General features: G+C 38.2%; 2 protein-coding genes across 2 annotated transcripts; one reads left to right on the top strand and one right to left on the bottom strand.

The window, feature by feature from the left end:
• The first annotated feature begins 33 nt into the window (after positions 1–33).
• Positions 34–8,008, top strand: pdcl3 (phosducin-like 3). Its single transcript, XM_080498012.1, has 7 exons — positions 34–154; positions 3,465–3,557; positions 4,131–4,251; positions 4,696–4,786; positions 5,123–5,266; positions 6,277–6,485; positions 7,508–8,008. Exons 2-7 carry the CDS (start codon positions 3,552–3,554, stop codon positions 7,648–7,650), a joined length of 714 nt encoding a protein of 237 aa, XP_080354138.1. The 5' UTR covers positions 34–154; positions 3,465–3,551; the 3' UTR covers positions 7,651–8,008.
• Positions 8,009–9,026: 1,018 nt separating this feature from the next.
• On the bottom strand, positions 9,027–14,783 carry nms (neuromedin S; the record flags this gene model as incomplete). The annotated part of the gene is made up of 7 exons (XM_080498116.1): positions 9,027–9,056; positions 9,894–9,968; positions 11,228–11,281; positions 11,390–11,416; positions 11,539–11,595; positions 11,865–11,911; positions 14,711–14,783. The coding sequence occupies 7 exons, from the start codon at positions 14,781–14,783 to the stop codon at positions 9,027–9,029; spliced, it is 363 nt and encodes a 120-aa protein (XP_080354242.1).
• Between the last annotated feature and the right edge of the window lie 13 nt (positions 14,784–14,796).

Consider the following 14,796-nt stretch of genomic DNA (forward strand, 5'->3'; position numbering starts at 1 on the left):
TCGCTCTCTCGCTCTCTCTCTCTCACACACACACACGCACACACACACTCGAGCAGCAGCAGCTGTACACAACGAGCAAAGATCCTCTGGTGACGTGACGTCTCACTCTGACAGCCGCTCCGGAACCACGCCGAGTTTAGAATCCTAATTACAGGTAAGTGTGGGAATAAAGCAAAACAAACAAAACAAAAAAATTAAAAATAAAGATAAAAAAATATATATTTCAATTCAATTCAAATTATACATTTATATTTATATATATATATATATATATATATATATATATATATATATATATATATATATATATATATATATATATATATATATATATAAATAAAATAAAAAATGTATTTAAAAAAAGTATATATATATATATATATATATATATATATATATATATATATATATATTTCAATTAAATTCAAATTGTAAATTGAGGACTTTTTTATTTAGTTATTTTGTGTGTGAACATTTAGTGTTTTTTTATATTAACAAACAATCCATTGTTTGACATGACAATGCTTAATAATTAAAAAAGACAAAGAGAAAAACAAAGGAAAATGTAAAAAAAATTATTGAACTGGTGACAGGCGTAGTTTACAGTCTTCAAAATGACATTTACAATATAAAAAAAGAAAAATATATATATATACAGAGAGAGCAAAATTGGCATTTTCTACTTTGTCACTAATTTGTCAATTACAAAAGTTGATTTTTTAACAATGTGCCAATAACTATGTTCCCTCTGGGCTGAAAGTCTATTAATCTATCTATCTATCTATCTATCTATCTATCTATCTATCTATCTATCAAATAATCTTAGAGACATGGGGTGTGCACATTATCAATGTAAGATTAATCGGTGAGTGTCAGGTCTGATCTGTTTGAATTAACTAACCAAAGTAACCATTAATTAACTAATAAAAAAAGAACTGTTAAGAAACAAAATAAGCCTGGTTGCTGTCAAAACTCCTCCCAAACCACAATTGAGGTTTTTTTTCTGGGTTCAGTCTGTCAAGAAAATAGAAATCTGACCTGAAATTAAAATACCTCGTTTGTCTGTCTATGTGATTCTCTAAAAAGAAAAACAAAACAAGATGGAGTGAGAGCTCCTCTACTACTTTCGCCATATCCGCATTTCTACTTTCTCTTACATCACTTCCGGCAAAGGAAGTGAGTGGACGGTCACGTGAGACAAAGTTTTATTATTATTATTATTATTATTATTATTATTATTATTATTATTATTATTATTATTATTATTATTATTATTATTATTATTATCATAGCCCAGGTGTTTTCTGTCCAGTCCAGGTTATTGTTCAGGTGAACATCCAGGTACTTGTAAGAAAATCTCCATCTCAATTTTTATTTCTTCTTTTCGCCTGTTTTACAGTTAATTTCTCGCGGTTTCAGCTCATCTTGCGCCTTTTCCTGTTCATGCTTGACCTTCTTGTGGTTGTTTTGTAGATTTATGTCGATGTGTTCTGTCTCTCTGTGGTTGATTTGTCACTTATTGGCAAAGTTCTTTGTGAAAGTTTCACATCTAACCAACGTGGTTTTCTATTTCCTTCTTTGACTTTTGTGCCATTTTGTGGTTGTTCTGTGTCTCCATCATGGTGCCAAGTTATATTTTGCCGACTCTAACATATCACTTTGATGTGTTTGTTGTAGTTTTAGGAATCTTTGAAGTCCTTTTGCACCTCTTTATTGTTGTATCGTGCCATTTTGTTAATTTCTCAAAGATTCTTGTGTTGTTTTGAATTGATTTGGCCCAATTTTCTATTTCTCTGATAGTTTTGAGCCACTTAATAGATATTTTTCATTCTTTTGCAGTTATTTTGTATCTCTTTGTGCAAGTCTTTGATTCCTTGTCGTAATTTTGCAACCTTTGTTACCGGGGACTGTTTTAGGTTTGTTTGTTCTTGTTATACATGTATTTTTTGGTAATTTTGTGCCACTTTCCTGTTGCTCGCTGTCACTTATGACTGTTCTTGATGAAGCAGTCTTTTGATTTCAGACTGATCAGACCTCGGGTTATTTGGTTAAAAGAGGAAGGAGAAAAGGGGAAGTCAGATAAAGAAAAACTCTGCTGACAGTTTCAGATGCGGCTCTTCTTGCGCAGTTCACTTTAGGAGTTTGGATTCAGAATCTGTTCTTTAAACAGCAAACAGTTCATGTCAAGTGGTGACAATATCTATTGACTGTGTATAAATTATACTTTCTTTTTGTGGATAATTAATGAGTTGGTAGTAAACAGTTGTTTTTACTTGTGATATAATTTCAGGCATGTTTTTCTTAATCAAATTTTGGGGGTAAAATAAAACACCTAAAAATAACTAATATATGAAAGAGTGGATATATGTCCTTTTTTTGTTGACAGATGTAATTTCAATTCTTTTATTAAGATTATTGGTGATTTGTAGGTCACTTTATACTGAAAATACTAAATTTTGCAACCCACAGTTTACACAAGATCTTTTGTGTATCAAGTAAGTTATAGGATCATTGTTGTCTTTCCGAATTTACACAACTTTTCAGAAGATCTCGCCATTTCTTCATCATTTCATTTTCTTTCATTTTTGCATGTTCTTTGTAAACATGACTCATTCTGATGTTTCGTTGTGCGAGCGCCGCCCGTTTGCTTTCATTCTTCAGAGAAACTTGTTCATGCATTTATTTGCATTTTTCTGGATTATTCTAATGGTGCGCTTAAAGGTCTCAGAGGTGGTGGAGCACTTGGCGTTTCAGTCAAATGAAACAAGGTGAAGCGCCTCACCTGCGGAACAAACTTCCTGCTGACACACTCACTTCTTTTAAATCAGAACTTCGGACACTTTTCTTAACTCAGCTTTACCATTAAACAATACTTTTTAATGATGTTATTATTTTTATAAAAAAAAAATTATATTAAAATATTAATCGACTTGTTTTAATAAATGTATTTCCCCCCATGTGAAGCACTTATTCAATTTATTGATTTCATGTTGGCACGTTTATTCTTCCATACCTTTTGTCAGAAATAAATTTGTCATGTCCTACAGCCACAAACGCTTGAGTTTGTTTACTTTTTTTAAGTGTTGATTCAGGTGTTTTAAAGATATACAAGTCACACAAGATGTAAAACTGTCCTCACAAACACTATTTCATTTACTTGCGCGAGCGTGTTTCCTTTCTGTGCGCGTGTTCCACCTGTTTAGTGTCACGCTGCACTCTTTTACCTTATTTGGTTACAGTGAGCGTAAAGCGGAAACGAGTGCCGCTTTTATTATTGTCCTGTCGGTATATTATTCCTTCCGACTATTTTAAATGATGATTTGCTAACATTTCACATAATTATAAAACAGTGTATAAATAAAACGATAATAAAGTGGACAAAAGTAATTTTATTAGTTCTTTAATTGAAATTTGCTCTTACGTGAAAAATTCATTGTTTCTTGTTTCCTTCCGGAACCTTCCAGCGGGCGCTCCTTCTGTTTCCGGGTCTGGGTGGAGACAAGCGGTGTGATTTTTATTTCTGAACTCATTTAATCCGTAAAGCTATCAAAATGCAGGTCAGTACATGTTTATTCCGGATTTTAAAACGCGTATATCAACATTGGTTAATTATACAGCGCGAATTGAGTTGTTGTCGATGTGATGTTTGAGTGACTGAGGTTTTTTCGGGTCGAAGTGTTTGATAGTTAGCATTGAAGCGAGGTGTAGCTTTTGTTTTACAGCGTCTAAAGTCAACAAAATACTATTAGGCGATTAGTTTTTGACGTTAGATTGACACAAACTGGAGGAAATTTGAATGTTGTTTGTTTCCTGTTCACGTTGCCTTCTGAAATACGAAAATGGTACAACAAATCATCACAGTTGAATTGATAAACTAAGGGACATCCAAGGTATCATAATTACAGTTTGAGACCTTTTTTTTTGTTTTAGCTTACCTCATATACTATTATAGTTTAAAATCTAGGTAGTATTCATGTTCTGGGCTAACTTTAGCAGGTAGTTGAATTTGTTTCACGTAAAGTGAATAATGGCAGTTAAAAATGTATAAAAGAGGTCTATAACTTAATGTGTTGTGCTCCAGTACAAGAACTTTGAATATGCTGTGATATTGCGGTTCGTTTCGCTACCAGGACCCCAACGAAGACACCGAGTGGAACGACATCCTGAGGAAAAAAGGCATCCTTCCTCCCAAAGAGACCCCAAAAGATGAGGAGGAAGAGGAGGAGCTGGCTCTCCAACAACAGTCTGTTGGTAAAGAATAGAGAATTTTTTGGTTAAAAATGATTTGTATTCGGAAACTGTCACAGATCCCAGATTCAACAAAATAAAACATGCAACCCAGTCATGGATCAGGAATGTGATTCAGTTCTTGAGTCACTGAAAGAAGTGATTCATCTCTGTAGTGTCACGTGCTGTTCTCTTGTTCAGTTCTGAATTTGAGGGATGAAATGGGGGAAAAATGCACACGCAAACTAATATATATACAGAAGCTAATACAAAAATGTATATATTTATATATCAATATCAATATCTTCCCAATTTCGTTTTAATAACTCAACAGATTGTATGTCCTCTGTTAATCCTCTGCTCAGTTCAAGTTCACACCACGAGTCTCTGTAGTGAAATCTAACTGAGCGAGCCGTGAACGTGGGATCCATTGCGACGCTCGTGATCCTCCGCTGAATGTCCCAACAGTTAAAACGTATGAAAGCATGACGCTGGAAGAGCTGGACGAGAACGAGGACGAGTTCGGCGAGGACGACGAGGCGGCCATGGAGATGTACCGGTGAGTTGGAGGTTTTTTCACGTCGGCAACACCGTGTGGAGGATTTTGATATTGGGGATTTGATATGAATCACAACTTGATCTTTGCTCTCTGAAATAACATACAAGTCCTTTTTTGTTGTTGTTGTTATTATTCAATAATGGGTTGGACTCTAGTGACTCTTCCTTTGGTATAAAAGATGATTGGATGTGTGAGACGGCACTGCTTCTTTCAGATTTCCTCTATAAATATGAATAAAGTGCAGCACGATGCACCGTCACAGGATAAGGAGACGGCGACGTCGCGTCCTGAGCGAGAAGTAAACGTTCTCCATGTTTGTGCGACGTCTGCCTCCAGACAGAAGCGCCTGGCGGAGTGGAAGGCCACGCAGATGAAGAACATCTTCGGCGAGGTCAGCGAAATCTCCGGGCAGGACTACGTCAAGGAAGTGAACAAGGCCGGGGAGGGCATCTGGGTGGTGCTGCACCTCTACAAGCAGGGGTAAGGTCACCCACGTCTCGGGCGGAAAGCATCAGTCTGGTGTATTGTTTAGACATTCTGAGCTCCGGTGTGACTGCAGGAAGTTCCCCCATCACAGGAACTTTGTGCACTTTGACCACGGCTGCACACACGTTGATTTATTATCATTTTGATGTCGGTCTTCTTCCCAATATTAGTATCACCAAACGTGTCGCCGTCCTGTTTTTCGAGGACTCCAGTCGGTCAGTGGGACACCGAGGGCCAATCCCAATTCTACTTTTACCCCTCCGCCTACCCCTTAGCCCTCCGGCTTCCCCTCCAAAACGAGGGCAAAGGCAGTTTCAGCCCTTAGGTTTGGGACACCCCTCCCCCTCTCGCTCCGTCTCACAGTTTTGACGTCATAACACGGCGCCGTTACATCAGCAGAGCTGAGCCACGGATTATTTGTTGATTTTCCAGCAGGAGCGTCGTCGCGCCGTCCCAAATTCAACGTGTTGCAGCAGCTTGGCTGCTTTGTTTCCACATCAAGGTGAAGAAATAGACGGAGACGTGGATTACTTCAGTTTTTTGCGCCGTATTTGGACTTCAGAAATATTTCCTCATTCACCATGAGAAAGCGGAGGAGCTTCCTTGTTTGTCCCTGTTTTCAAAACACCCATATTAGAAGACTTTGGAACTATACAGTGTAATAATAAAATGTTATAAACACGGTCTCTACAAAGCAAATACACACGGAAGCTACATACGGCAGCGCTACTTCCGCTTACTAGTATAAAACACAACAGGTTTATAGAACTTTAGAAGCGTATATATGTGAAATGCGAGTCCTTCGGCGCCATGTCCTCCTACCCCTCTGTTTAAAGTGTGCATCTGAACACGCTTCGTTTCGAGGGGTGAATAGCCCTTCCCCTCACCCCTCAGACTCTCGTGAACGCGCATTTCAAAGGGGTAGGGGTAAGATGAAGGGCTGAGGGGTAGAATTGGGACGCAGCCAACAAGTCCGTCGCTAACGTCCCGTCTTGCCCCCGCAGCATCCCGCTGTGCACCCTCATCAACCAGCACCTCGGCGCCCTGGCCGCCAAGTTCCCGCAGACCAAGTTCCTCAAGTCCATCTCCACCACCTGCATCCCCAACTACCCCGACCGCAACCTGCCCACCATCTTCGTCTACTTCGAGGGCGAGATGAAGGCCCAGTTCATCGGCCCGCTGGTGTTCGGAGGCATGAACCTCAAAGTCGAAGGTGCCTTGTGTTCTGCATGTTTCATTCACGTCAGCGTCCGGGGGGGGGGGAGGGGGAAAGGGAAGGGAGGGGGGGGGGGGGGACAATCTGCACTGCCCAGGACTTTAATCTGGAAAGCAAAGTGAGCAGGGCTGATTATTTCACACCCCTTTGGCCACGGAGCAGAAATCAGGAGCAATAAATCTAGAAAAACGGACAAATTCAACAAAGTAATGGGGAAAAAAACAACTAAACCGTTGCAGCGAGAGGGAATTACCGTAATTTCCGGACTATAAGTTCTTTTTTTCCCCACTCGCTTTAAACCCTTAAGCAACGAAGTGGTTAATTTATGGGATTTTAAGGGTTGATGAGCTTCAGGCCTCTGATTCACGGGTGGTGCGTTCAGGTGCATCACGTAACTCCGACCTTTTATTTTTACAAAATTTGTCGGGTGCGGCTTATCTTCACGTCTGGAAATTACGGTAAGTGAAAGATTGTGTTTACGTAATCGCAAACGTTCTTAACAAGCAAACACACAAAGTTAAAGGCAGGAGGTGGAAGGAAAGTCTGATTGTTTATGTTTTTAGAAGAAAAGAAAAAAAAACCCTCTGCTCATCAGATTTATTTATTTATTTATTTAGCTCTCTGCGTGTACTTTAGTTTTTACACGAATAACATTTACTCCTGTACAATTAGATTTCAATGACATTTTATTCAAAATACAGCCGTCATTTCAAGGTACTTTTACTGAGAAAAGCCGAACGATTCCGTTTGTGCCTCCAAGCAGCTGGAAATGATAAAACGTTTCCTCGTTATGTTTTCCCGTTAACGTGACGGTACGGCCATACTAATGCACCGATTGTACCACTTGTATCTAAAAAAAAATTTTTATTATTATTTTGGGTTTCGTCTTTAACAGCACATTTTTTCTCCCCTCCTGGAAAGTGTTGGTGTTTTATTGGATCAGTATGACGCTCGATCTCCAGCCTTTTACCTATTGATCATTAACTCCGCGTTCCCCTCCCCCCTCCCCTCCCCCGCAGAGCTGGAGTGGCGGTTATCAGAAAGCGGGGCGGTGAAGACGGACCTGGAGGAAAACCCCAAGAAGCAAATCGAAGACAAACTCATGTCGTCAATCAGAAGTTCTCTTCCCACACGGAAGGACAGTGACTCAGAGGACGATTAAAAAAAAACAACAAAAAAATAAAACAAATCCGCTAACCTGGAAACATCGTGCAGACGCTGCATCGGAATCGGCCCCGCGAGGAAACGAGAGCCTCGTTTTGTCACGTAGGAGGCGCCGACGTGCGGCATTGCTCAGAGGCACGCGGGCAGACCTCCAGGCTTCAGGGAATCGAACCCACGAGCCACGTCTGCGCCACCTAATTTTTACGGTCACACCTTGTTTAAAGCCTCCAACTTCAAAAAGACAACCGATAGAATATTTTTTATTACTATTATTATTGTTTGACGATAATTAAAACACAAACTGTACATTTTCATGTATCCTGCTGGATTAAATGTGAGTTCGCCTCTTTGCCACAGTGACGTGTCGTATGTTGATTCCGAGTTCTCCCACCTGGGAACTGGGATGGTTCCAGGTGGTAAAAGTCCCATTTACCAGTTTAATGCGTTCACATGACTGCAAAAAATTAAATAAAATACCTCATATAAATCTGTAGGTAAATATTATAAACTAACATCGTGTGTTTGTGGGGTTTATAGCAGTGGGCTTCCACTGGGGGGCGCCAGAGAGCCTCTTAATTTTTTCTTGTTTTTGAGATGAAATGAAAAAATAAGAATTGTGAATTGTTTTAGAGATTCTCAATCAAGATTCAGAGTTAACTTTATTTTAAAGACACAAACTCAATGGTAGGCTCAAATAAGGAGTTCTTGTTTCCGCATGCACAGTAGCAGCGTTTCAGAAAAGTTGCTTTTGATAGACGTCAAAAAGTTCCATCTTGGGTTAATTTTTAAGAAAAACAATGGAAGTTTGAACATTTTCACTCAAAAACGTTGACGGCGTAAACGTGGGCTGGGATTGGTCAACGGTGCGGAAAGAACGAGCGCAGCGAAACGTACGCAACAATTGCAGGGGCGGGGCTTATAGAATCCACACGTTTCTATTGGGCGCAGAGTCATTTAGTCAAATTATCTTGAACTTTTCACAGATTTTTTTTTTTTTTTTAAGTGGGTAAAAGTGTGGAACCGTTTTTTGACGTCGTCTCGTGTGACGGGACGATGACGCTAACTCGCTCGCTCGGAGGTTTCGGACACAGTGAGACACGTGTTCAGCCACGGCTATTTAGTTTGTTGTTGTTTTTTTTGTCTTTTTCTTTCCATCTACACAATAGTTTATTTTTTTCTATGAACAAAAAGTCATGTTTCATGTCCCGGAGAGGCGGCTGCTGCCTCCCCCCCCCTCCATCCCTCCATCCCTCCCTCCCTCCGCCTGCCGGTCGCTCTTGGATGTGATGGACGTCTGGAGGCGGAGCCACCGGCTGCTCTTCTCCCCGAATCCTGCTGTCACTTCCTCTTCGTTCATTGGCACTCGTCGTCTCACTAGATCCCTTCTGGCAAAGCTCGAATCTTCTGTTCCAATTAGGGAGAGAGAGGGAGAGAGAGAGAGAGAGAGAGAGGGGGAGAGAGAGTCATCAGTGAAATGGAGCCTCAGCAGTCATGTGATCTAATGAGGCTCATCAGCGATTCATTACCTGGAAAGGTCAAGTCCTCATTAAGTAAACTGTGTTTTTTACCAGACGTTTAACAGCGAGAAGAAAGAAACTCGTCCGTTTTAAGACCAATTTTCAAGAAAAAAGTCAGAAAAATGAGCAATTTATAGCATTTTTTTGACGTTTTTTCTTCTTTTGTCTCAAACCTTTCGTTCATCTTCTGATCGACTTTATAAATTTACTTTCGCGCGACGCTAACGCTAATCTAATCTAATCTGTGTGAAAGCAGGCCCTTAAGCTAGTGATTTCAATTAACAACAACAACAATATGTGACACGCACTTCTTTTGTTTTTCGCCTCAGCAAATTTTCCAGTTTGCCAGCTTTTTCGATTCAAAAAGTTTATTTTGGATGTGTTGGAACAACGCAAAAAAATAAAACAATAAAAAAAAAAAAAAAGCGCAAATATCCGACATAGTTTTTTCGCTTTTTTGATTTTTAAGAAGAGTAGATTTGTATGATCTCTATCGCCAGTTTTATAAATTATCCTTATTATTAAGTGTTTCTTTAAACCTCGTCACGCTAATTTAAATACGTGGTCCAGAATGTGTTTTACTTTATTTTGCACTGAAATGCTTCTTTATCTTGTTTTTTTTTATGTGTTTTATGTCAGATTTCTAGTTTATTGTGTGTGTGTGTGTGTGTGTGTGTGTGTGTGTGTGTGTGTGTGTGTGTGTGTGTGTGTGTGTGTGTCTCACCAGGAGTAGCACCTTCTTCTTCCTCCTCTGGGAGAGTTTGGGCGAAAGTCGCAGCAGAGGATGAACCGAGTGAGGCTGAGGGAAACGACAGGAAAGCTCAATTCAATTCAACTTTATTTATAAAGCACCAACAAATACCGCAGTACTCCGGGACCATAGTAATCTATTATAGGGGGTCATGGCAACATTAATTATAATTACTTATTTATTTGTTTTCTTAAGGCCCTCGTTTACGCGACATTTTCAAATGAAAACGCAAAAACTCTGTAGCGATGTGGGTGTTCGTTTCCATGACAACAGTCCTCGGAGCCACAACTTTTTCAAAACACTCCCGACTCCATGGAGACGGTAAACAGTCGTTCTGCACGCGCTCAGTAGAAGGACAATCAGAACAAATTTCCCTCCAGAGTGTCGCGACTCCCCCAGTCCACATTCTCCTGGTACTTTTATTTTGACAGTCACCGTGAAAACAATCCAACTTGGTCGTCTGTCCGCGCGAACGTCCGCGTTTTCCCCATCGTTAATGTTTAGAGCGTGTTGTTCTCTACTGCGTTGGTCTGTAGCTTCTTTATCATTGTTGTTGTTGTTTAAAAGTGTCCGCTTTTTGTTTGGTTTTTTTGCCTATACTCTTGCTAGCAAATCATGTTACTGTCTAGATAGAGCTGTCCCGGCTGGTTTAATCTAGAAAACCATGTTACTGTCTTGATAGTGCTGCTCAGGCTGGTTTAATTTAGAAAATCATGTTACTGTCTTGATAGTGCTGCTCAGGCTGGTTTAATCTAGAAAATCATGTTACTGCCTAGATAGAGCTGCCCAGGATAGTTTAATCTAGAAAATCATGTTACTGTCTAGATAGAGCTGCTCAGGATAGTTTAATCTAGAAAATCATGTTACCGTCTAGATAGAACTGCTCAGGCTGGTTTAATCTAGAAAATCATGTTACTGTCTTGATAGAACTGCTCTGGCTGGTTTAATCTAGAAAATCATGTTATTGTCTAGATAGAGCTGCTCAGGCTAGTTTCTTATTTAAAAAAAAGAAAAATAACAGTGCCTCCTAGTGGCCCGACGCGCTAACTACACGGTTTCCGGCACCGTTTTCAAAAGTCGATGTGTTTTAAATTTGTTACGTTGTGTGAACGAGGTGTTATTGTTTGTTTACCGACCGATTGGAATGGGAAGTCATTTAACCCTTTATAGGAATCAAGAGCGAATGAGTTAACTTCAAAACTAAACATCCTGTCGTATTTCAATGTCGCTTCATTGACGTTGAATTGAAGCATTTCCAGAGTGATATTTTTCGCACAGATTGCTTCCTGTGTGTCTCTGCTTCTCACCTCCTGCTGTAGAGCTCCGACGGAGTTCCGCGCTTTCGAAAAATGAAACAGGAACTGAGGAGAAAAGACGAGCAATTGATTAGCTGCTGCTCAACAAATGTCAGAAAATGAGCATTTAAAATGTTTTTAAAATAAGTCGGGAGGGAGGGAGGGAGCACCTACTCTTTTAAAGACGTTCTGGACTTGTTCCTGTGGGAGGAAACAACAAATTAGCATTAATCACAAAAAACGTCAGGGTCTGGTTGTTTCTATGAAACCCCCCCCCCCCCCCCCCCCCTCTCCCCCCGTGAAGCATATGTGGGAGCAGCGACCTCGTCCTGGTCCGTCCACTGCACGTCCCCCGAGTCCTCACTCTGGATTCCCCGGGCCTGTGGACAAAAAGCCACCAGCCAGAACATTAAGACCACTGACGGTTGATGTGACACCGACAAGATTCTTTTTTAAAACACGTCTAAAATCTTTCCTTTTTATGGATTCCCTTTACAATTTGTCAATGTTTGCTTTTACACTCCTTTTAAACTTCCTGGCACTTTAAGGTTGTTCGAATGTAAAGTGCATTTACAAATTATTATTATTATTATTATTAGATTAGGAAGATCGGATGAAGAATATTATTGAATAAAGGATCAATTCTTACCCTTCTTAGCTGCACTCCGTCTTCCCACAGATCCAGAGGATGAGCATCTGGATAAAAAAAACAAAAACATGAGAGGACTTGTAAAAAGTTTGGTGTTACTGAAGCATCACTTTAATTTATTTATTTTTTACAAAACATCAGGATTATTTATTGTGACATTTTGATTTAATATTAATATATTTGTAAAAATGTAAAAAAAGAGGAGAAAAGAGTCAAAGAGAAATAAAATATCCCAATATGAAAAAAGTATTCTTAACTTATAAATTGTGAGCAAGTTACTCTAATAATAATACTCCAATTGGGTGTGTTTACAGATAAATACTCAAAGTATTTATCTATTGAATAAAGTTGATTTAAAAAGAAAGAGCAGAAGAAAGTCCTGATATTTATCTCATAATTTATTTAATCTTGACTAAAGTCATTAAAAAAGTGACTCCAATCGTCCAAATTCAGTTTTACTTTGTTTTTCTCGTCTGCCTTTTGCCATTTTTCAGATATTTGCATTAATATTTGAGCAAAATTAATCCAGGATCAAGCCTTTACAGATAAATGCTGAAAATAAATACATTTTAAGCACAATAATCATGATAAATACAATAAAATCTCATCAACGTATCAATATTAATAATCAATATTAAAGTTTACAAACAGATTGCATACATGACTCAATAAGAAGTTATACAGCATGAGAAAAATCAATTGATCAACATAATCTGCAGGGATTTAATAAAATATGACTCGTTATTTATTGTTTCTCCACATAGAAACTCTTTTTAGCACAATTTATACATAGTTCAAAGTTGTTAAATGATATTTAAATACTCTTTTGAAACTTTTAGAATTAGAAAAAATACTTTTTTTGTTCATTTGTTGAAATATATTGTGTTTTATTTCTCCTTTTAAAGTTTGCAAAGCACCCTGTGTTGCAAAAAACTAAAGAGTGTTATACAAATAAAGTTTAAGATGTATATGTATATATGCGAAATATAATATCACGTATTTTGCCAGAATGTTTAAACGTGACCAAAATTATATATATCTTCAATGACATTTATGGCATTAAAATGTCTAAATGTGTGATTTCCGTCTTAATCTACATCTACATTAATCTTTCATATTCTAAGCCTTTAAATTATAACAAATTTATGATATTCATATTTTTTACTTGTTTCAACCACTTTGACTGCTTCTATCTGTTAATGTATCTTTGCATCCTCACTCATTTCATATATATTTATTTAACTTTGCTCCAACAAAATGTTACTGCACATCTGCAATGTGTATTATCATGTTGAATTCCACAATATTTTATATTTTCCAGGTTAAAATCATGGATGAGAAGCATCAGACTGTGAGGAAGAGAAAGTAATGTGGAAGGTACTGTCAATTTCACAATAATAAGTTAACAGAAATAATTTATATTTTAAAAAACAAGCAAACATGGGTTAGAATCACGTTAAAAGTACAAAATAAAAAATAAAAAATACATCCTCCAAACTAGTAGAAGTGGAAATATGTGCTTTTATATGTTGTTTTGTAGAGAAGTTCCAGACAAATGGATTCCAATGTGGTCAGACAGTTTCTATTCCACTTGTATAATCAAGGAGGAAAGTTCATAAGACTTAAAATGTTCTATAAATTCGCCCCCAATGACACTAAAGGTTGAAATATTGTATTTTCAGGTGAGTTGACGAGCATCCCTGCAGGATCAGGTGAGAAGTGTTTATTGTAGTGTGAGGTGTCTCCTCTAGGGGGCGCCAGAGAGCTCCAGAAGGGCAGCAGTAAGAAAATAAAACTGTGCATGGGCGTCATTGCTCTTTTTGTTGTTGTTGTTGTTTTTTTTACTGAAAACAAATCACGATCAAAAACAAAAAGGTGGAATGTTAAACTATTATTTATGTATTAAACCAAGTATCTTCTCACCGAATTTGTCCGGCTATAGTTGAAATTGTGCTAAACATTGATGTAAATATAGAATTAGTCCGGATATTCCTCTAAAGGTTAATTAAATATTTGGGTTTTTCTGCTGCTGCCACTCGCCAGTACAGTCTTATTCATAAAATAATTAAAACTCAGAATTAATGTGAAAAATATAACTTTAAAAAAAAAGAACTAATGACTATAAAATGGGGAGAAAAAACACGTGACCTTTAATTAATGACCTGCAAAAGTGCACATGGTGACCTATAACCAAGTCGTTATTGAAGGATAATGAACCACCTTGTCACTTCAGGATTATTCATCCAATTAACAAGTAACTCATAGAAAGTCGATGAATTGCCTTTCATATGATGAAAGTCCATCCGTGGTCATATATTAAAGCGCGGGGATATATTAGGACTGCGGTGTTCAGGTAATTAAGATTCCAAATGTTTTGTTTTTAATTAACGTGTGGAAAAAGGGGACGAAGCTTATTTTGAAGGCGTTGTATAAATGTGTAGTCAGCTATCAGACTGACCTTAAAACTACCGGCAAATGATTCCATTGCAAAGAAATAACCCTTTAAAAAGCACTCTGTTATTATTTAAACGCCTTTTAAGACTATTTTAAGCGCCATAACGTAATTTTAATGTAAAACGAGGGAATATATGGAATATTTACGCAAACATACCCTTGTATTTGACTCTGTTCTCATGTATGTTCAGTAATCTATTCTAAAATGTACAGTTTGTGCCATTTTTATCATCGATTTGCAGAAAAGATGCGCACGGTTCAGTCTGCGCTGTGAGTTCTGGGAATGTTGGATGATGCGTGAATTTGACAAGTTTTTCAAAATGAGCTCATCAACAGATTAAGACTAACGCGGATTAAGAAGAAAAACAATCGTTCGTCTCATAATCACCTACCTATTAACTTCCAACATCCAAAAAAGGCGAAGAGACAAAGAAGAAAAAGTATTCTCTCCGTTGGCACCGTCATGTCTGCAGCGGTT

This window comes from Blennius ocellaris (assembly GCF_963422515.1).
Source record: "Blennius ocellaris genome assembly, chromosome: 6".
Taxonomy (NCBI): Eukaryota; Metazoa; Chordata; class Actinopteri; order Blenniiformes; family Blenniidae; genus Blennius; species Blennius ocellaris.

Excerpts from the sequence above, each read along its gene's own strand:
- pdcl3 (XM_080498012.1), top strand. Across the intron at positions 4,787-5,122 it reads GCGGCCATGGAGATGTACCG|ACAGAAGCGCCTGGCGGAGT; the intron begins GTGAGTTGGAGG and ends GTCTGCCTCCAG. Across the intron at positions 6,486-7,507 it reads CATGAACCTCAAAGTCGAAG|AGCTGGAGTGGCGGTTATCA; the intron begins GTGCCTTGTGTT and ends CCTCCCCCGCAG.